Below are 23,313 nucleotides of genomic sequence, written 5' to 3' on the forward strand. Positions count from 1 at the left end.
ACAAATATTATAGGGATTTGGCTACCTAACTAGATGACTGAAAATATCATTGGCGTGGTTTATTTTAAAATTATATCTAAAGTATTATAGTTAGTTAGTTATTAGTAGTATCATATAATAATTTGATTAATGCCAAAAAAAAGAGCTTCTTATTATTTTTGCTACCATACTACCTCTGAAAGAGTGTTTAATTATATTAAAAATGTCTATTATTTGTTGCGGTTACATACGTACTTAATTCGATTTTAATAACAAGCTGTATAAATTAATAAAAATTAAAAAATTATAAGGATGTTTTTATTTTTGTTGCAGAAAATATTTTTTCAGATGTGTCCGGGGATTTTTACCGTGTTTATCTAGCGTCGGCAATTTAGGTGATGGCAGTTCTAATTTAAAGGAATTGGGGAGGCCCCTCCCACCGGTGGTATAAAATATCCCCTGGAGAAACAGTTCGTGGGAGTTGATTTCAACTGTAATTTTTAATTCTGTCGAAAATCAGTATAGAAAATCGAACGAACTATTTAACCGAGAAGAAGACAAATTTATATTCAAATAAAATTACCCCATTGCGTATATTTATATTTTGTATGTAATAGCTTTAGTTAACCAATACGAAAAAAATATTTCCTCCCTATATGTTTTATTTCCTCCCTAGTCTAAAACGTCAGAATCTCTCGCAACTTCAGCCCTGTAGAAAGGATGAAGATGTAAACAATTATCGTATTTTATTTTCAAAATTTGGATTGCAAAGCAGGTAACTATCAAACATGGGCTTTTAATTTAAATAATAACTCCATCGTTATTGTGCCGTTTGAAGTTCAATAAGGACTTTTTTAATAACAGATAAGTAAACCATAAAGCTATTTATACCATTAAAAAAATATTTTTACGCATTTAGGTACATTTCATCGTTAATATTATATCTTGTATGTATAATAGGTATTTCGTATTAGAATCATGATAGCATCAAATACAATTATTCTTCGTTAGGAAATAAGTAAGTGCAACAAGGATTATATGACTTTGATAACTGATAGTACATGTACGTACAGTTGAAGACAATGTTAATTCACAGCACATTTAATATTGGCATATGTTGTATCTAATTATGTTTTTCGTGTTCAGTTAATAATAAATGCACAGATTTACTCGTTTCCCTAATAACTGGTTTGATTTTAATGGTTGGATAAATGAAGTACGAAATTATAATGAAGAAAAGTAATTATTTATTTACGATTTTTATTAACTACTTAAGCTGTTTATTGTTAAGTATTATTTTTAGTTTTTTTTTTACGAAACGGATACTGGTGTACCAATTTGTGCAGTATTAATCGATAAATAATTAAAGTTTAATTAATTAAAGATAAAAACGCCTAATGAATATACTTACATTATTAACGGATAACATTAATTGAAAATTAGTCTGAAAGGTAAGTATATTATATCGAATACCATTGCTCAAAACTATTACCTAACTTTTCTACGATTGGTACTTACGTTTTGAGACCTAAATATAATTATATTATGCGATATCACATAAGTCGCACTACATCTTCGACACGCGAACAATGTTTTGGAAAGTAAAGAATTAATAATTAAGTCTCGTAAACTAATAATCGTTTTTCAATTTTTTTTTATCATCACTCTACAATGAAAAGTCGAATATCAAGGGCGGAAGGTTACCATTATTTTAAAACGAAGCTTCTACGAGATAGGTCCCGTCCATTCCGCCTCCGGTTTGGTTACTTTGGGCTGCGGCTGCGGCTGGCATATATTTACCGCAGGCTTGTTGATACCTACGAGGGCAGCATCGTCCGCAGCATGACTGTAAAAGACCAATTGACACAGCTGAATGTGCTGGACTTGCTAACGGAGATGGAGATCCTGGTCTCTTTGGATGTCCATTGTACGGCACTTCTAACTCGACGAATTCCCTGTCTGTCGTTTTCTCCAAACAACGGAGCAGGTGATGATGTTGCAATTCGAAAATGTCTTCTTCACGATAATTGTCGTCTAATTCAATTCCTGATTCTTGGGCAGCCAAACGAGCTTCGGCAGCTTTCTTCTTGCTTACGAAAGCCGCTCCCGATGATGCTTTTGCAATTCTTATGCGCGCCAGTCTTGCTTTCTGCAATAAGAACGAAAAACTATGTAGCTTTGTCGCAATAAGTGAGTAAGAGGAAAACACAACATCTAATCGTGCTTTAGTCAGTATTTTAAACTTCTAAAAGTATTTGCATCTGAGTCAAACACATCAAAATTTAGACATACTGACGATACTCATATAATTGAATATCTATTTTTAGACGTCACCCATCTAGACTTCCCCCACAGACTTACATCTTACAAAGCACGACTTTGTATTGTAGTTCTTTGAACTGGGCAAATAATGAATAATTTATTGGTACCAATAAATTTTTAGATATTATTGAGAAGATTAAGGAAGGCCCTCCTAATAATTTCATTTTAACGTAATTATCTATGAATCAACTTTAATAAGTGAATAACCACGTAAAGACAGGTTCATGTCCTTCATTAAGAAAATGATCTTCCACAAGGTGTTTCCATCGATTTTACAGAATTGTAAAATAATGATTGAATGGATGTATTTTTAAATTCTTTGCTTCGTCTAATGTTCGAACATATTTTATACTGTTTGCTTCAGTTTTAGTTAAACGTATTTATAGTATAATAAAATTCGTCAAGACGCTAATCCTCATGTAAATATTTTGTACATTTTGAAATACTGCGTTCCGAAGTCGTATTTTAAAACCAGCGATACTCTTCTCACTTCGACTTAAACGTAAACAACTTTAATATCGTCTGTATTGTTAAAATTATTATTGCACTTTAGTCCTAATTTTACGTAAATGCACATATTAATACAATACATAATACACATATGCATAAGAAACGGACATCTGTGAGAAAATGCGTAAGCCCCACACTCGTATGATTCATTCTCGTCGACGACAAATATTTTTTTAAATAATTTTTACCTCATTAAATATGTAAATAACTGTACATCAACTTTTTCTCGTACAGCCAAAAAAACGCGTACTACTAAATAAAGGGAAGTATTAGAAAAGAATATTTGTTTTTAAACCAGTGTGTTGTAATAATTACTTCCGTATGAAAACTATTTATAACATTTTGGTAGTTGCCATGTACGATTTAATCATGTTGAATTACTTCCAAGATTTTTAAATAAAATGCTTAAACTAAACTTTTAGCATATTAGTTAAATATAAACTAACTTCTGAATGTAAACACTGCATAACAAACTACTTACTTCTGTCTACATCGATTATTGAATAAAAAAGTAATTATAGTATTGAAGCTGCCAAAAATATTGACTTTCACTGTATTTTATTAATAGCTACTTTACGGAACATAGACAACAAATTATCTATTGCGCCTTAAAAATAACAATAAAGCTTAAACCATAATGAATCTGGGAAGAATACGTCACAGTGTAATCGGAATTCGTAAAACTAAAATGTGATGAAATACAGGGTGACCCGAAAAGTACGTACTCAGGCGCGTGATTATCATAGCCCTGTAGAGTGATATAGGGCCATGCAAAAAATCCCGGCGATATTCAAATATTTCAAACTTTTTGGGTAATTTGACTCGACAAAAAACATTTGAATATAGCTGCGATCTTTTTCATAGCTTCGTACTGCCCTTTAAATGAACACTGTACAATAAATAAAATTTTGATGCTACATACGAACTTGTATTAAAATATGGAGTAAGTTGTGCTTAAGTTCGGTTAAACTTATAGTTTGACCACAATGAGCATAATGCGTACTTTTTAGGATTCCCTGTATGGCGTCGGAAATTTGCAAAACATGCAGCTATCTTTTTACCTTTTATGAAATCAATCTTAAATATTTTAAGTAATTTACCATATTCCGAACAATATTTTTAAATGAATAGAATTTTTCTTCGTAAAAAACCATGTCGCAAATCAAAAGTGTAAATTCAGGAAAAAGATATGACCTAAATTAATAACAATCCGTCCACTGTATGCTAACTAGTTTAAAGTTAAAGCAGGAAATCGATACCAGAAGTAATATATTCTTTTTCCGAAAAATAAATCCGTGGAGTCATTAAGAGCAGGGCTGTCTCTAGAATTAAGGCCGCCCCGGGCAAACTGTTAAATAGCCGCCCTTAAAAATATTGGATGTCGTGTATACACATATATAAAAAACTTTTTTTTGGAAATTTTTATTTATGCGAATTAAATAATATAAATATGAATGAAAAACCAAACAGATTTTCTAGCTTTAATTTCTTTTTGGTGGACGCCATCTCAGAAACGGTTAGAGATAGGCTTCTAAAAAGGTCATAAATCGTCGTATCGCATGCTTTAAAGACGTTTTAGACCAGTACTTGTTTGTTATTATCTATTCTACTTTAAATATCCCTTATATGTNAGAAATTAACTCGTTATAATTTAATGTATTTGCCGCCTCAATTTTTATTGAAATTAATGCCAATTAAAGAAGTATAAAGCCGTACCCGATTTGGCCGCCCCGGGTTGTTAAGACGGCCCTGATTAAAAGTATGACTCATGCATTTATACACATGATTAGGAAAAAATTAATGTCAAAAATATAGGAATTAATAAACACATAAAAATAAATGTTTACCCTCTGAGCTTTGCGTTTGTCAGCCCTCTGGTTTTGATGGTAGATTCTGCTGAAATTTGATACAATTACTGGTACAGGCAAGGCAATTACAAGGACACCACTAAGAGAGCAAACTCCTCCAACAATTTTACCAGCTATTGTTTCAGGCACCATATCTCCATAGCTATTAACAAACAAATTATTTATTACTACAAAACAAGAACCAAACAAAATATGTACATGTTTACGTGAACTATTGCAGTATTACTTACCCTAAGGTAGTCATGGTGACGATGGTATACCAAAAAGCTGCAGGAATCGAAGTAAAATTGGTTTCGTTCACATTTTTCTCAGCGTAGAACATAACTGTTGCAAATATAATAATAGCCATCGCCAACGAGAAAACAAGAAATCCAAGCTCAGAAGCACAAGATTTTAAAGTATAACCGAGAATTCTGAGACCTTGAGAATGTCTGGAAAACTTAAATATTCGAAACACTCTGAATACTCTTAGGGTCACAAACGCTCCAGACACATCGTCGTTGTCTGTAATTCCAAGACCAATATAATACGGAAGGATAGCCACGACATCAATAATACTCATTACGCTCCTCACAAATTTATATCTATTAGGAGCCGCAAAAAGACGCAAAAGATATTCGGCCGTGAAAATCATAACGCAAGCAGTATCTAAACAGAAGAAGACAATCTTGTAACGTTCGCCACATGGAAGAGGGCCGGCCCTTCCAGGCCTAATACCACATGGAACGGTTTCCACAACGTTTGCCATAACCGAAACGGCAATGAAGAAACCAGTAACATAATAGAAAACGAGTGCAGCAGTTGATGTGTGAGGATTTTCAAAAGCACGCCACATCTTCTGCCGAATGTTGGTCAGCTGCTGAAGATTTTGATCGCCGTTTTCCGACAACTTGTCGTCCATAAGTCTTTCCGCATTTTCGCGTTTCCTATCTCTATAATCTTCATAACAGCAGTCTCCAATAACATCAGGAAGTATTCCGAAGAACGCAAGTTCTTCATCGTAACTCGTAAGGCATTCATGCTTAGGATAATGTAACTTGCCTGTTCGATAATAGTTAAGAATATGCCGGAATATGTCGGGATCCCGATCGAAAAAGTATTCCTTACTATCTTCGTCGTAGAAGAACTCTCGTTCGTTTGAGCCCAAGAGGGTGTCCGGATACTTTTCGAGGGTATTCCGCCAAGTCTCGAAGCGGCGTCCGGATACGTTAATGAGCAATTTTTCGTCGTCCGCTTTCCTTCGGTCTTTAGGGATGGGAGGTGGCGGTAGCGGGTGAGTTGCAATGGGCACCCAACCGATGGCCGCCGCCCGTGCGAAGGGCAGCCAAGCGGCGACCGAGGCCATACTATGAGGCGGAATGATTGTCCACTACAACGGTGGTATTGTTACAGCTGCATCGTAGCAAGCCTCTCGAGGACAGAACCGAAGGATTTTATTGATAACAAGGATGAAGCACTTAGCATATTAGGAAACGACAGCGAGTGACGAACAGCCGCACTAGGTCCCACTGCTTCTGATTTTTTTTCCGCGGAAACTCGCGCTAACGCACCATTTTTATCAAGATCCGTAACACTGCGACTGCGGTAGCCCAAGGAGCTAGTGCGCTCAAACCGCTATATCAAAGCCACCCCAACGTTGCCACAATGTCTCGGAAAATTTTTCATCTTGACTCAAGCATAAAAATCAACTGCTTCTTTTCCTTAGTATTCTCAGCACCAGGTAACTTTTAAACTTCTCTCACTTCAAAAAAAAAAAATTAAATCATAATTTACCGTATCACCAAACTCAAGGCAAATGTATATAAATAGTAGATAATTAAAAACTAATAAAACTTTCAAGAAGCTATATCAATATTTCATATGCACAATGTACTACAAAACTCTTCATGATTATTTTTTTGTTGCGAATCGGACTGTTAGTTTAAATTTCCAAAAAGTTTTCTAGACTTCAAAACTTTGTATTACAAATTAAAATTATGTTATTTGGCAATACCGACACGAGTTACCGCGACTGACGCCGACGCCATACATTGATCGTCGCGACGCTCATCTGGGTTTCTCTTGACGCCTACCGCACTCTCCTCGATGTATGTAGAATAGATTGCATCGTTTGCATTATGCTAAACTAGGGCCGAAAGTGTTCTTCTAATTACCTACTTTTTAGTTGACAACAACTCTTACACTTCAAAAAAAAAAAAAAACAAGAAAGTGTTAAACATTATCCTTAGGTAACAAACATATCGTTGTTGTCAATAAAATTAAAATTAATAAAAATTACAGATTCATTTAAAAATTATTTGTTAAAAAACAAATTATTAGTGTTGTACTTTTATTTTCCGTTTAGGAAAGTTGAGGCTGTTGGCCCTTGATGAAACTCGTCGTTTAATAAATGATTTGTAATGAAATTCGTGGATAAGTTTTGTTCTTCCAGAGAATTCCTTGAAAATACGTGCAACGCAAAAAACAATGCCAAAACGGGGTAAAAAGTTCTTCCAGAAAAGTTTTATGATACTTATATCGTTTTCTTTTTCCCTTAAAACTCCACTTATTATTCAATTTTAATTTTCATTTCATGCGAAGTATTTTTTTATCCGAAACCTAACAATGGACGCCAGGGTGCCCTATATATCCATCTGTTAATTGTATGTTAAATGTACCGATAAACATGAAAAGTTCGGTATATTTAGAACGATATTAATTTATTAAAATAAATACAGAGCAAAAACCGCAGAAAATAAAAAAATAAAAATGCAGATCGCAGAGGGTAAGTACAGACGTTTGCATATAATCGTAAAATAAATTGCCAAATACAGGATACAGGGTGGCGCCCGTTACAATGTTCTTTCAAAAAATAATAACTCAATTAAGTTTTATTGAAATTTCTTTAATCAACGCTATTTTTTCTACAGAATTGTGTACTTTAAGACCACGAATCCGTCAGATATGCTATTGCATTTTTTTTACACACTGGATTTACCAATAACCAGACCTATTGCACTAAAATAATGTTGGACTGGAAAGGCTTAAACAAAAAAAAAACAAAATCTTATATAATTGGTGTGAAGAGCATTACATATGTATATTTTGTACAATGCATTTGTTTCATTTGTTTTTTTTTTTTTAATTGTTACAACCCATTAGTTTTAACTAACTAAAGCTCTCACTGTCTGTAGAAATAGAATACAATAATAAATTGTAATTTTCGTTAAACAAGAAAAAGTGCCCGGAAGTGCAAAAAGATCATTTCTTACTTACAGTAGCGGGTGCTGTAATAAAATAAATCAAACATGAGAGTATTATTTCAAATGTAGGTATTAAAAATAATCCTACAAGTATAGTTATATATAACTATTCTATTAAAATGATGCAAAGATTCTCATTTAGGAAAAATCCCTTATTAATTAAATTATAAAATATTCATCGGTCATTGTAAATAAAACCAATTAAATTTTTGATATATGTAGGTACCTACGATATATAAATAAATAATTTGAAATATTTATTGCACAATGCAGCGGACACTTTATTTATATCTATCGGTACGATGAAATTTAATAAGTAAAATTTAATCAAAAAGGGATTTTTTACAAAATAAAGATGGCAGGGCGTTTAAGGGTACAAATATAAGATACAGCCCCCGCTTTTTTATTTAAATTCACGACCTAAAACTAACTGGAATGGAATGACTAGAAAAGAACTATTACAGAAACAAATAGTTGGACTTATTAATTACGTGCTGACTAGACTTAAACAATATTCTATTTGGTATTAAGGCATGTGTGGCCCGACATTGCCACCTGGTTTTTCTTATATATTAATTTATTTATACGAAGAACAGCACATAATGTCTATAGAAGGTAATGGCAAATTTATCCCATATTACTAATGCCCATATAAAACAAGCTTAATACAAATATTTGTCGAGCTTCTCAACGAATTTTACGAAATAATCCCTCAAAATCGTAATAATCATTATTCTAGGCACATTTTAATTGATAAGCCACGCGGAAAAGTACCTAAAAATGAATTGATGATAATTCATGTATGTTTATAGATATTAGTTATAAAAAATGAAAACCCCGACAAAAAATGTGTAAAGTTAATAGAAAAATGATCGTGAAAAACGGATTTTGAGGGTGCAGTTTTGTTTGTTTGTTGTTTTAATGGTGCAGTACAAATCTATTTCACATAAGTATTTACAAGTAATTAAAAATTTATTCTACATAACATTCTGACAAACTTTACACGAGAAAAAGTGTAACAACATTTTATTTTGAATAAATAGTTCACGAAGTTTAAAACTTCTAAACTAACAAAGAATGTATCTGCTCCATGAAAAATAATGAAAATGATACGAGTAAAATGCAATTGTCCCTAATTGTTCTAATAACAGTTTTACTTCTTGAAATAATCATACCTCAAACAAAGCTGTATTGTTCTACTGTATTATAATAGTTGTAGGTAAGTATACGAAAAACCATTAAAAATATTTTTGGTACGTATGACAAGGTGCTCTTTTACGGACACTGCCAAAATACCCCGACCTATTATCGACGCAAATAAAATTGACAATAATGCAATTTTGTACAGTTCTCAACTTCTGTGGTCGATTCTTGTGCTACTTTTTTTTTTCGTAGAATAATAGTTATTTTATCAAAATATAATACATTCTGATTGATATTGTTATTAGAATTTTCAAGTATAAACAAACGTACATACTGTGTATTTGACCCGATTCTAATACAAAACAATAGACGTCCCAATCACAGATAAAATTATTTCTTAAAATACTACATTATGACGTCTACGAAAAAAAACTTTTAAACACGTGCTTACAGACAAAAGGCTTTGCATTATAAATCATTTTGCAAAAAAAAAAAAATTAATCTCTTCATCTTGTACATAAGCAAAACACTAATTTTATCGGTATGTTTTCGAAAATGTGCCCACTTTTAAAAGTAATAATTGCTTACCATCAAATTTAAAAATTTTGCGGTCGATTTTACCGTAAAATCTTTAAGATGAAATTAACTTATTTTAAGTAAAAACAGTAGGTAGTTTTAAATTAATCTTTTGCTTAGCAATTAAGAATATAAGATAAACAACAAACACAAATGTTTTTACATATAACATTAAAAAGTCGTAAATTAGTTCGATTATTTTTGAATCATACTTTTAGACATTCATGTTTAAAAGAACTAATTTTCATCATTATTACTCTTAAAAGTAAATAACACTGACTACCAATAATGGCGATTTGAATATGGAATGTGTTAAGAGTGAGATAAACCTTAAAAACAAGTTACCTATTTTATATATAAAAAATAAATTTATACCTGTTACGTTTAACTTTGGAATGCTTAGAAAAAGACTAGATATTTATTAACAAAGTAACTATCATACCAAGGAACCACAAAATAATTCAAAACATTTTCTGAACCGAATACCCAATAAATAAATAATTTAGAATAAATAATTTCCGTACGAATATGTAATGAATCTAATAAATATTTCAAAGGGACCTCTAGTTAATATGTACAAAATAAAGATGCTTTGTTTGCACTTATGTGTTAAACTATAATTTACGTAAAAATCTAAAATAAATGAGGCCACTGCAAAAAATTTGTTTTTACCTGGAATTTACGCATTTTTTTCATAAACAAATACATCACTTAATTTTGTTAATAGTTAGTATTTTGAACATTACACCAAAAATAAATCATTAAATAAATATATAAAATGTATAAATTGTTTTGTTACAAGTGATTGTCAGACCAAAAGCGCATTTTTACGCAATTCCCAGGTAAATTATACAGGTACTTGTTATTGCTAGATGAAGCTACGTTAACTTATATACGGCGATCAATCTGATAGTATTTTTGCAATAGCCTTCCTCAGGTTTTATTTTCACTTTGAATGGCAATAAACGTAAATAACAACTATCTTAAATGCGACAATAAGGACAATAAAATCAAGGACTAGAAAGCAAGTAGACTCGTAATTAACAGCCCCTAAATATCTCGTTAATTATTTTTTTTTTCTATTTTTGAAAAACTACCTGATAAAGTTAGTATTAGGTCGAAGTCTAAAGCAGATAAAAATAAACATAAAAGTAAAAAAGCAAACTAAAAAGTATTCCGTTTTGTGAACCTGCAGATTCACTTCCTGGTTAAAAATTGTTTAAAAATATTAAAAAGTAACGACAAAAAAAAAATAAATAACCATTACGAAAGCTGAATATAAACGGTAAGTTTAATCAAAGCGTTTTAATTTTATTGATTGCTTTAAGTACGTAATGTCCACGAACGTCTTGCAATACCAAAAATAAAAAAAATTCTAACGAAAAAATAGAAATGTAAATAAAATCGAGACCTATCCGTATTGCAAAACGATATACGCAAAACTGAAAAATATTCTAAACGAGTACCTACAAAAAAGAAAATAAACATAATTCGAAAAAAATGATTATAACAAAAATATAATTCTAAACTATTAAATGCAAACGTTACGTTTACTCTATAAAATAAAATGTGTACTTTGATAAAATTTAAATAATCTAACAAGCTTAGAACTTTGCCTGTAGTACATAAAGCTTGCACTTGTTGTTTTAAAACAAAAAATAAAATTTCTAATTGGAACATAAAATTTAAAACTTGGTAACAACGTTTCGAACCCAGTCTGTCACTCAGTAGGTACGTGTTTTTCGGTTTCTTGTTTCAAAAAATGTACATCCTGGTCAAATACCAGTGTAGCTGCTTAAGCCTGCACTGTTTTTGATAAAATACAAACGCCATCACTATAAGTTGTCCACAGTATCAACAAATGGCGTCACGTATTGCATGTCACAACACTTCTTCGTTATCATCGACGTCATTGTCCAGATCAGCGTCTTGGTCCTGATCGTCCTGGTCCAATCCGGGTGACATTTGCTGATGCAGGAGGGTTGCATTTGTTGCTTTAGGATCCTCATCTTTCCACTTATCCATACTTCTTCTTCTTGCGTTCATAAAGAAATTGCCCACTGTCGTGGGCTCCAATCCCAGTTGACGTGCAATAGTCACCTGCATTTCTTTAGATGGCCTCTTCGTCTCCTAGAAACAAAAATGGAGAATATTGAGTTTAAAACAGTAAAATTCTTTTCATTTTCTCCAGCAGTATCTCCGACTCTTACCTTAAAAATAGCCTGTAGAGTACGGCGTTGCAGATCGGTGAAAACCAGCCGGGGCTTCTTGGGGGTAGGAATTTGATCCGAACTGTTCGAATCGTCTTTCCTCTTGCAATCTGAAAAAAAAAGAACTGAAAATAAAAGTCTACACGTTTCAAAATCAACACATGCAAAATCAAAAATAACTTCATTTATCTATGTAGATATACTTGAGAGTTTCGTATTCGTAAAAAAGGACAATAATAAAATGATTTTTTGGTGCAACGTAAACTAAACGTTAAATATAATAAAAATAGGGAACTTACTGCCTCGTTGTGGTATCTGAGCAGCTGAAACCAAAAAAAGCACAATGTAGCTTCACTGATAAATCCTAATATTACTTAATTAATTACAAAAAATATTCAATAATTGACACAACATGCAAGCCTTTACATAAATTTACATAAATAATAATGTAGATAGAGCTAATATAAAGTGTGCACATTCGTATGAACATACTCCAAAGTTTTTAAATTTAACATTACTGTATTTTTTGTTTGCTAGATATGTTACCGTTTTAAGTCCCAATTTTTTTTCTTTAATGGCCCAATTATGCTATTTAAATTTAAAGCACATTAAGCATTCAGCAAAAAAATATTTTAGCGGGATCACGATAATGATTAAGTTAATTAATTGTTACAATTCTGGTAAGTACCTAATTTTTTCGGGGCATGCATTTGTCAGTATGTTGCAGCTCTTTTTAAAATGATCTTCATGCAATGAGTTGAAATAAACATTTATTAGACAGACAGACAGACAAAACTCACTAGCATGAAGATGAAGAAGGTGGTTTTCTTCGCTTGGGGTTGACTGCCCTCACGTTAACATTGCGCACCTGGCTGTCTGCAATGAAAACAAGAGAGTGGTCAACAATATTGGTAAATAAACATTTAATATTTATTTGGTTGACTTCGACCATTCTGGAAATAATATTGCAATTTAACATTATTAAGCAACATTAATCAATTTTTATTGTATTTTATATAAACGTTTTGTCTGTCTGTCCGTCAAAATTCCGAAATTTCCATTTAAAATAATATATGCTACAACAGCATTAAAAAAACACTTGAATACAAACACAATGGAAAAAACACGTGGTGTTCTGTGGGAATGGCAACCTGTATCTAGAAAATCAATACTTTGCCAGCTGAAAACTATGTTTATAGGGGGAACCAGGATACGATATAGAAAGGAGTATATAATAAGTACATAAATATTTGAATGACACGTCTTCTACAAAAGGTATACGATTTTTAAATGAACTTACTCTTTGAAAACATAACGCAGTTCTTTCTTTCTTATTATTAGTTTTTAAAAAGAAGGGTGAATTTGTTTATTAACTTTTACGCAACAACATATTCGATGAACTCATGTATCAGAATAAATTACAATATATATTACAACAAGCACGTGTTACCGTCGAAACCAAACAAGTTTCTTTTGTAAAGAATAAGGTGACCAAAAACGGTACTGCGTTATATTTTTGTCATGTTTAAAGCGCAAATAAATTCACTAAAAAAATATCCTAGAGCAAACAACTTCAGTTTAATACAACTACATGTTTACTGTTTAATGTTGAACAAAATACGAACCTGCAAGTCTCAAGGCTGACATTCTCTGAAATTCTGGCTCCTGAAGCCATTTCCACATCCTGCGAAATGTTTCCCTGCCAGATTTTAATTTCGACCAAGGCTTTGGATTTCTGAGTAAGTCTGACAAAGTACCTTGAGAACGACAAAGTACTCTTTGGGCAAAAATAGCCTGAGGAATGCTGTACCGTTTCAACTCCGCGCTGATCCGCTGAGCCAATTCTTTGGTGTTAATCTCTTCAACGTCCGTGGTGATGCTGGTGACGCTCAATGAACTGGAAGTCGTACTTTTCGCTTGTATTTGTTGAAGTTGCGTTTGAGATTGTTGCTGTTGCTGTTGTTGCTGCTGTTGCTGTTGCTGGACAGCTTGTTGATGAACGGTTGTTGTTTGTTGAGGCGGTTGGATACTCAAAACAGGAGGCGATGGTGAGCATTCTCTTTGAGGGGCTGCAATTTGCACCAAGGCTGGAGGAGGATTGTGTTGAAGTGTGAGACCATTTAATGTCGCCCCGCTAAAACTAGTGACTAAAGTTCCTCCAGGTGAGTTTAAAGATGCTGAAGGAGGGCTAAGCGTAGGACTTTGTAGAGACCGTGTTACCAGATCCCTTTGGGTACCGTATGGCGAATCGTAACTTGGAGGAGACATACTCTTTTGAGGAGAAGCCAATCCGTTCTGGCTATATGCACTTTGGGGACTAATCGGACTAGGCTGCTGCTGCATGGCCATGTTAGGAGAAGAATAACCATGAGGAGGACTCATGCTCATGTTGGGCATGGTGTAAGCAGTATTAACATTTACGGGCCCAAGTCCCAAACCGATACCTAAACCATTATTTTGCATAACAGTAAAAGAACCCGTAACATTACTAGCATGTCCATAGGCGAATTTGTCGGACATGGTGGAGATTGGAGGTAGAGGTTGCAGGGGTGTCAATGTGGCATACGAAGAAGAGTTCGGACTGTATCCTGGAGGTGACATACGACCGTTTACGGAAGTCAACGTTTGATAAGTCGGCTCCGGTTGAAGTGTACGAAAATCGTTGGCATCTATCATTCCAGCAACACCAACAGACGTGGGGGACAACTTTCCAGGGCTAAGTAACTCCGAATCTCTAGAGTCCTCCTGGGGTTGCACTATGACGGATAGAGCCCCTCCGGCGTCCGTTTCCTCTTGTTTGATAAGGTGCCTTTCGACAACGGCGCGCGGTACCAATCTCATTCGGACGGCTTGTGTTTCCATGCTGCTCGCATGCGCACCACCTTCTGCGGAATCGACCGTTTGTTCTCCAAGTGTCTGCTGGTCTATCATCTTACCGATATTGTCCATGCTACCGCTACTATTGATGCACTAGGAGTCCTGTTCACATTCCGTCGTGACCGTAACCCGAACACCACCTCCGTGAACTATTATCGTCGTTCACCCCCCGGTTCTGCGCCACTACACTATAACTCGCGGCAGCGACGGCCATAACGACAACTTTGTTTATGACGGCGGCGCTGGACGTCCCGACGCTTCGCAAACTACAATAAAGTTTCGTGTGAAACAAAAAGGACGACGTAACAGGTCTTCAAACATGTTCTAAAAACTATTGGCACTTCGCGACCACTTTGGTGATAACGAATGAAAACTAATATTCAAGTCATTACGACAGGTCGATTCCACATTATGCCTCAGTTTCGATTAGTATCGCTCTATGAAATTATCACTGGTAGCCGGTCGATACTGGATTGAAAAAGGGGAGCGCTCGCGTCGCCAGGTGGTTATCTGCGCGCGCCCCTCGTGCTACTTGCCCCCGTGGCCTCGCGTCCCTATTCTGCGCTCCAGCAGCTGTTTAGGGTGCGTTAAGGGTTTCTTTCTCTTCCTCCTCGTCCGTCGTGTTCTGCCTCTTTTCCGACGCCGACGTCACTACGTTGCCTTGTTTAGCTGTATTCAGTATATCCGCCAAACATCCCTTCCAACATCAAAAAAGTCGCAAAAGAAGAAAAATTCAACAAAACAAAATTTTCACAACACGACTCTTTTTAAAACTTTTTTAATATTTTCAATTCACTTCAGGCGAATTTATTGAACTGTACCTTTTTTTTATAAAAAGCCAATTTTTCAGTATCATGTACAGTTTTTTTGTATAGACGTTTACCCTACCGACGAAAACAACTCTGATCTTAACTTTTCTCTTACTGTTTTCAGTCTTTCAGTGTGGAAGTTACACCGATACATGAACAAATGCACTCTCCCTGCCATTTTCATTTTCGTCCCCTTTTTCCTCGATCTTACACTAACATTTTTACCCTTCCACTCTATCGTCATCCCCTTCTTCGAGTCACATTTCTTAGTATGAATTGCTCCGGTTGTCTCGTTGGTGGTATAATTCTATGAATTACTCTTGAGAAATGCGACTGATGCATCACAATTGGCTAGTTCAAATAAAAGTAAGGGAAAATAGCGGCCAACTTGCGACTTCCTTGAATCTTTTTTGTAGGATTTGAACATACGAGTAAAAATACTTAATAAATTTCTTTGAAAGGTGAATAGGTATTCCATGAATTGTATGATAGATAGGTGGTCTTCTTTAAGCACAGAAATACCTACATTCGACTCATTTAATCACAACACAACATACAAATGCATCAAAAAAAAGATTAAAATTTTAACGTATTATGTATGTTTATATTATTTTATGTGGGACACTTCGTAATTTCTTTTAAATTTAGGCTAATGTAGTGATCAAAATTTTACTAGAAAAATCGTTTTCATACACGTACTACTAAGAGCTTTTTCAGCAGCTGGTGCAATTTTATTTAGCCCTAATTACATTCGGCTTCTTATTGTCTATTTCGCTTTACCCTTCTTTAGTCTTTTGCTGATTTTCCATTGTAATTAATATGAAATGTAAAATTGCCCCTCAGACTGACCCCAACGTTATTTTGTTGCAATTGGAATCACTCATTTGCGTCATGCTTGAAATAATGTATTTTAGCTTCGAAACCCCTATCATACCGCTAATATTTCCATAAATGAACAACGTTAACGAAAAATGTAACAAACGCCCAAGTAAAATATTTACTAAATGTATACATGAATTTAACAACACATATAATTCTATTTAGGTAGGTCTACTTTACCAAATCGTTTATGAAATTTACATGCACAATAATTTATTTTTCTCGCAAATTAAATATACTTTATTGTTAAAATTTTGCATCTTTTATTGTTATTCGGTGAAAAATCATAATTATAATTATTATTGAAGGAAAATCTCTAAGGTAATGTTACTACGTAGATAGTTTTTGAATTTAACTTTTTAAAGTCTCAATCAATAATCCAGCACATGACTACAACACTATATGTGACAAAACTTCTAACCGTTTTATACTGCGAAGATAAAAGTACATACTTCGTATTATAGCTCTTTAAATGCATAATTTTTATCTATATACGATACAGAGAGTGTAGCAACTCTTCCACCTTAAAAAATACATATGATAATTGTAGAGAATGAGAGAAAACTGCGTTTTCAAATATTAATTTTTTCTCATTTTTAATTACCGTCTAACATTTTCCTCATTAATCTTAACATTAACTGTCATATTTGTAGTTGAATATAAGTCTATTTTTATTTTCTATTTTTCCAATAACTAAATTAAATTATTATGGTACTTTATTCGTCGATCATTTAAAAATTAATAGCAGAAGTAGGTGCCTACTTACCTGTTATTATTTATTACACACACCTATGCACATTACTTCACACATTTTTGTAAGAATAATTATATTTTTATTTATGTTATAAATATCGTAAATAGTTTATATTGTTTAATAAATTTAATTGTACAATAACACTTTAGAACGCATTTATATCATATAGGAAGAAAGATAAAAGCTGTTTAATAGTTTTCAAAGGGGAATACGGAAAAAAAAAATAAAAAAAAACTACATTTAAAACGTCTATTTACATATTTATTGAACGAAAAAAAAAGAAATAAATATCATCGCAAAGTACTATTTATACTTGTTTAATACAAACCAGTACTTCACGCAGGCAGTAGGGTTGCCAGCCTGGAATTGGCAATATTCACAGCCATTAGAGCATTGCTTGTGAACCCATCACAGTAAATACAATGCAGATTTAGGTAGTTACTTTAAAGTATTACACTTACTCGTTAAAAAGTTTATGCCAACTATACTCGATTTTTTTTAATTAAAATTATTTCTCCATTATTAGTTATTATTAGCATCGTCTGGAGAGACCAATTGTTTTTATTTTTACTAAATTATGCACAATCTGAATACTTTTAGTATTGTGCATGGTAGAGAGCCTCTTACATTATCGATAATCATCTCAATAACGAAATTACACATACGTTTAATAAATTTCGGATGATATGCATAAAGTTGAATGCGTAGTACAGCCTCACAATCTTGAAGTGGCCACTCCATTTAAGAAACATAAAAAGTGATTAGAATCTCCAACATGTGAGTGTCTACTCTCTTTTCGGGAAGATCTACTCGCTCCCTGGGATGCGACTCAGATTTTAGTATGTTAAATGAAAGTATATATATGCTTACATTACTGAATGTCTAGTTTAAAAAGTACGAGAATCCTTAAAACAGACCCCCACTTTTTGAAACTAGACACTTACTAGTGCAGTATACTCTGATTTATGCATCAACAATCTAAGTAGCAAATAGGTGATCAAGAAAGGAGAGTATACACTCACATGTTTGAAATTTTACTGACATTATTATGCAGTTTAAATGGACTACTTAAAAGTATGAGACTATAACGTACTATGCACTAAACTTTATGCTTATCACTTATCACCAATTGTGTTTAAATATTGTAATTAAAACGAATAATAACATTTGTCAATCAACTAATATAATCTAATAATTGAGAAGATGGCTATAGCGAATTAGTCGTTTGGTCTGTCATATACCTACAGTAATACATTAACTATGGCTTAGAATAAAAGTAAAGTTTGAGCACTACAAAAATGGAACATCTACTAAATTATTAAATGAAAAAATAAAGTTAAACCTTAAGTACTTAACGCCATTACTTTTGGCATAAACTTCGACATTATTTAAATAGAATATGTTAAATCTAATACTGCTACTGACAACTTTACATTAAAGATTAGGGGTGTGACAAAAAACATATATAACACCACACGAAGCTTTCGATTTGCAATAAAATTGCCGTCAATTTTCGAGATTCTGCATTAATAGCTTTAAATAATTGCTCCATTATTTCGTCACGCTTTATTTATTTCTATTTACAGGCGAATGAAATGTTTGCTCTTCTTCCTTGTAGTATGAGTTACCTTTATAATGTTTACATTTAACTAAATGTATTAACTAATTTTTAATAAAAAATTTCACTTTTACTAGTACACAAGCACACAACTTGTTTCTATGTACATTTTCATATTCATTTTCAGAAGTACTTAATCTAAGATCGGTAACGATAAAACATATTTCAAAAAAAGAATAGAATATAACAATATCTGTGTTCAGTTAAACTAATAAAGAAAACAAATACGTTATGCAAATTAGCATTTGACTGCGTGTAGTATTGGTCTTTATATAATAATAATATTTTTATAAAGCAAAGACAGTGACATTCATATTTTATCTTTTTATAAGCCAAAAGTAACAAAAATTAACGCCAGTTTATTTTCTAAACGTTTTTTACAAAGAAGAAGTTATAGCATTAAACCGTGTTTCGAACTTTTTAAACGTGAAATAAATAAATTTAAATTATTAATAAATTAAGAACGTCTAATTATTACAACAACAAAACAAAACAATAAACCTTCACTAACTAAAGCCTGCATTAAATTTCCATTAACAACTTTCTTTTTAAAAATATTACGGTTTTTATCTGATTCGTTAATAAATGAGCCCAACGTTCAGTACTCGAAAATAAAGAAAAACGTGAACACTGCGGGTAAATAATATTTTACGTATTATGTATTGAAAAAACACGATAATGTATATCAAAATTATTAGCGACGCATATACTTAACATTTGCTATTTACATTAACTATGAGAACAGTCTTAAAAAAATAGTCTTTAGAACTACACATTGGGAGGACTGCCTTAGAACATTTGCAACTTAGGCAAATCCCGTTCATTAAAATGACTGATAGAACAAAACTTACTTTTAATTTTAGATTAATTTCGAAATTCCTTTAATAGTACACACACTCTACAAGTAACTATATATGTATAAGGTCTATAATAAAATATACGATACAGTTAACTGTTGACACCCTTCAAGACGATGTTAAAAAACTGTTAATTCAAAAGTAATAATTAACGGAGATAAATTCTTATATGCACCTTACTTTCTGTATTATACTTTTATTATACAAAACCAAGTATAACACAATTTCTAAATACGATTCGATAATATTGCCACTAAGAAGCTCTAATTAATAGTTTTTAAATAAAAGCAACGGAAAATGGTAGAAAGGTGTCTGCATTTTTATTATTATATTCTGGCTGGATAAATACCTAGTCATTTTCTGTCTATGCATCAAAATCATTTTAATGAACGAGATTGATACATATTTTCTAACTGCTATTTCATGTTAAATATTGTAAGTTTTTTCTGCAGACAATTATTACTTTGTGGAATTTCGGCACTTTCACTGACATCAGCATGTATAATAAATCCGTTAACATCTGACGTTAATCTACTTTGCTTATGTTCTAGACTTACAGATTTATCATTAGTAGTTCTTTTAATTCCTTGGATTTTATTACTTCCTCTAGGATTATTTTTGAGAATGTTAGGTTTATGATGCATATTTAAAACAGAAAATGTTTTATAAGAAGGTGAAGTAATCATATTGCATTTAGCCATTTGAATTTCATTTTTTTGTTTTTCTAAGCGTTGATTTCTAAGGATAAAACTACCGCCTACCCTTCTGGTCACTGGTGTTGGCATAGACAATGGTTTTGGATGACAACTATACATTTGAATGGCAGACAAATGACCTGGAATAGTTAATAAAACCCTTTGCGTTGTTAATGGAACTGTAAGTGCTGGCAACGTAGCTGATGTTCCGACAATGGGCGACATTCCTATCTGAAAAATCTATTTAAAAATGTATGTGTAACTTTAACATTTTTCGCTTCGACCTACGTTTTCTTCGAAGACTTTTTATAACTTCACATGGAATTCTTACTTTTAAATTTTTCGTATAAACGATACGGGGATATATATATCTTTTCTTGTCACTAACATAAATAACCATGGACTTTTTTAACAAAATTTTGCATTCCTTTACATTTTTCAAAAGTTTGGGAGAAATAATTCCAGATATGTTCATTTTTTCAGATACACGTTTTGATGAAACAGTTTTTATTCTTTTGATTACTGCAGGAAACGGTGGGCATGCAACTTCAGGCACTTTCATTTTTTCAGATACACGTTTCAAGTCAACAGTATTCGTTCTTTCGGTTACAGCAGGATATGGTGGGCATACAACTTCAGCTACTTTAATTTTTTTTGTAACTTGTTTCAAGTCAACAGTTTTCGTTGTTTCGATTGCTACATGGCAATGAGGACATACAATAGGAGCTATATAACTACCAGGTTCTTCAATGAAAGAGTCGTTCAACCACATTTCTTCTACGCTGCTATCGCTATCAGAACCACTATCTGACAATATTAGAGGATAAGTGGGAGCTTCTGCCAATAGCTATCAAGGGGTCAAAATTTAACATTATATTATATTCGTAAAAACAATAACAAACACCTTTCTGATCTAATAAAAAGTAATTAATACATATCATTATACATTAACAGTGTATTTGAAATACTTTTTCGAAAATTAGAAAATCAAACCTAAATAAGATGTAAAAAACACAATTACGTATAAAAAGGAAAGTTTTAACTTAACCATACTGAAATTAATCTTTATTATTACTACAAAGACATCCCAAAATTAAATACAATTTTAGTTGTGTTTTATTTTGAGATGCCAAATATTAAATTAAAAATTGTTTAACATTAATACCTTTTTCATCAAGTAAATCTTCAAAGAAAACTAGGTTTAGAGTAAATCAAAATAGCGAAGCTTACCGAAGCACATGTTGCTGATGAAGTTGTTGTAACAGTTACTCCTGTTGAGGTAGCTAAGGTTGTTATGTCTTTAGGGTCAGAATTCATTTCAGCCGTATGTTTTGCAGAAGACTGGAAAGAAATTTCGTTAAAATTTATTTAAAAGGTTCATTACTTACAAAAGAAATCTTAATTACTTTTCCTACCTAATATAAAAAAATTGCAAATACAAATATATAATACTATAATTGGTACTTTTCTTTTATAAAATGTTGAAAATTTAGTTTACTTAGCAAAATATTCATGAACCAATAGTGCCATTCATACTTAGGGAACTAAAAATATATATGCATGTGAAAGAAAAAGTTAACTCAAGAAAAGCATTCTTTTATTCTGTTTCAACCACCACCCAAATATAATGGAATAGAATTACCTGTTGGTAAGTAGAAGCTGAAGACCTTATACATGGTCCCTTCATTCCATCTGTAACTGCAGACTGTTTCTCAACATCAGGAGAATCCTTTGGTATTTTACTTTTTTGAAATAATTTCTTATGTTTATTTATAATTGTTAGTGAGGAAGTGGAAAATACCACATTAGATGCAGACACTTTAGACCCTGTACTAATGATGGAGGATGAATTATTCGAAGGTAGGGATAAACTGGAAGATGGTGAAGAAGTGGATGGTGCAAGGGTCGATGATGATACTGATGCCAACAATACAGTGGAGGTAGTTGAAGGAGGTGGAGAAACTGCATCCTTATGGGAAGGAACTTTTTGTGGCATAATTGTTTGAGAAGATGGTGATGAATTCATTTGGTCTGTTGCAACGGTTTCAAGGAGCGGCGACGTAAGTTGTAGCGCTTCGACTGAATTCGCAATGATCGTCGGAGAGGGGGCTGCCGGGGACTTCTGTGAAAATGAATTATAAAATTTCAAAGATAATCCAACTGGTAAAATTGTAAAAATATGATTAACTGATAGTATAACAAATAGAACTTACCGGAAATAACGGCCGCGGTGGCACACTGGGTTGGGTTTTCTTCTTCTTCTCTTTGATTCTACTTTCTTTCTTTTTAGCAACTGTTGAGGAACTAGAAGTACTTGTTAAAGTTGTATTAGTTCCAGGTACTTTAAGTTTTGTCCCTGAATGAAATTTCTCTCTATGTGATTTGAAAACAGAAGGTAACAACATCTTATTACAGGAATTGCATTTCATTAGTTTAAAAACTTCCATTTTTGGACATATTCCATAAGTATTGATATCTTTTCGAGGAAGTAAACTAACATTTCCACTTTCTTCGTTGTCTTTAGAATCTATCACTAAAATTATATTATAAACCCTCAAGTCTTTTTTACAGTTCATTTACTTACAAATTTGATTGGTAGTAACTTTCATATCTTTTAAATATGTATCCCATGATTGACCTTTGTAAGAATACAGCTGTGGTAGTGAATTACTCATGTTTGATTTAATTTCTAAAGAAATACAATACTCATTATCAAACAGTATTTATTTCAAGTACTGTTACTTGAAACTGTTTATTTATAATGATTTAAATTTCTAACCTAAAATATTCGCAGAAATATTTTTCAGCACTAAAGGTAGTCTCCTATTTTGAAATTTCAAGGATTTCTAATAAACATGGATGTTAATCACATATACTTATTTCATCTACTGCTTCAATAGAAGGTAAATAAACGAGAAACCGGTCATCTTAATCGACAGCTGTTTGTCATTCTAAATCTATATTTTGACACTAC

At 32.7% G+C, this 23,313-nt stretch overlaps 3 protein-coding genes across 7 annotated transcripts in view; all 3 read right to left on the bottom strand.

The window, feature by feature from the left end:
• LOC108735289 (potassium voltage-gated channel protein Shal) overlaps window positions 1–6,263 on the bottom strand; it is a 10,344-nt gene extending 4,081 nt beyond the window's left edge. The window contains exons 1-3 of one of the 3 annotated variants that reach the window (XR_001937553.2): window positions 4,910–6,263; window positions 4,659–4,821; window positions 1,498–2,128 (exon numbers count right to left, since the gene is read on the bottom strand). Coding sequence is in view for 2 of the 3 variants with exons in the window: in XM_018467199.2 (XP_018322701.1) it covers window positions 1,691–2,128; window positions 4,659–4,821; window positions 4,910–6,024 (1,716 nt within the window). In the remaining variant the exon portion in view is untranslated. Of the gene's footprint in view, window positions 1–164; window positions 2,129–4,658; window positions 4,822–4,909 lie in introns of those variants that run through there. The other 2 variants (XM_018467199.2, XM_018467198.1) reach the window with 2 other exon arrangements.
• A 3,933-nt stretch (window positions 6,264–10,196) lies between these two features.
• On the bottom strand, window positions 10,197–15,440 carry LOC108735218 (hepatocyte nuclear factor 6). Of its 2 annotated transcripts, XM_018467066.1 has the most exons (5): window positions 13,476–15,440; window positions 12,651–12,726; window positions 12,150–12,173; window positions 11,851–11,960; window positions 10,197–11,770 (listed from the first exon to the last, which is right to left on the bottom strand). In XM_018467066.1, exons 1-4 carry the CDS (start codon window positions 14,797–14,799, stop codon window positions 11,852–11,854), a joined length of 1,533 nt encoding a protein of 510 aa, XP_018322568.1. In that variant the 5' UTR covers window positions 14,800–15,440; the 3' UTR covers window positions 10,197–11,770; window position 11,851. The 2 variants fall into 2 exon arrangements, with proteins under 2 accessions (XP_018322568.1, XP_018322567.1); XM_018467065.1 differs by lacking the exon at window positions 12,651–12,726.
• Window positions 15,441–17,412: 1,972 nt separating this feature from the next.
• LOC108735297 (flocculation protein FLO11) lies at window positions 17,413–23,294 on the bottom strand. Of its 2 annotated transcripts, none has more exons than XM_018467211.1 (6): window positions 23,119–23,294; window positions 22,924–23,028; window positions 22,553–22,872; window positions 21,982–22,461; window positions 21,570–21,680; window positions 17,413–20,570 (listed from the first exon to the last, which is right to left on the bottom strand). In XM_018467211.1, exons 2-6 carry the CDS (start codon window positions 23,012–23,014, stop codon window positions 20,061–20,063), a joined length of 1,512 nt encoding a protein of 503 aa, XP_018322713.1. In that variant the 5' UTR covers window positions 23,015–23,028; window positions 23,119–23,294; the 3' UTR covers window positions 17,413–20,060. The 2 variants fall into 2 exon arrangements, with proteins under 2 accessions (XP_018322713.1, XP_018322712.1); XM_018467210.1 differs by having other exon boundaries at window positions 17,413–20,579.
• Window positions 23,295–23,313: the final 19 nt, after the last annotated feature.

The sequence above is a fragment of the Agrilus planipennis genome, unplaced genomic scaffold (assembly GCF_000699045.2).
Source record: "Agrilus planipennis isolate EAB-ADULT unplaced genomic scaffold, Apla_2.0 scaffold15, whole genome shotgun sequence".
Taxonomy (NCBI): domain Eukaryota; kingdom Metazoa; phylum Arthropoda; class Insecta; order Coleoptera; family Buprestidae; genus Agrilus; species Agrilus planipennis.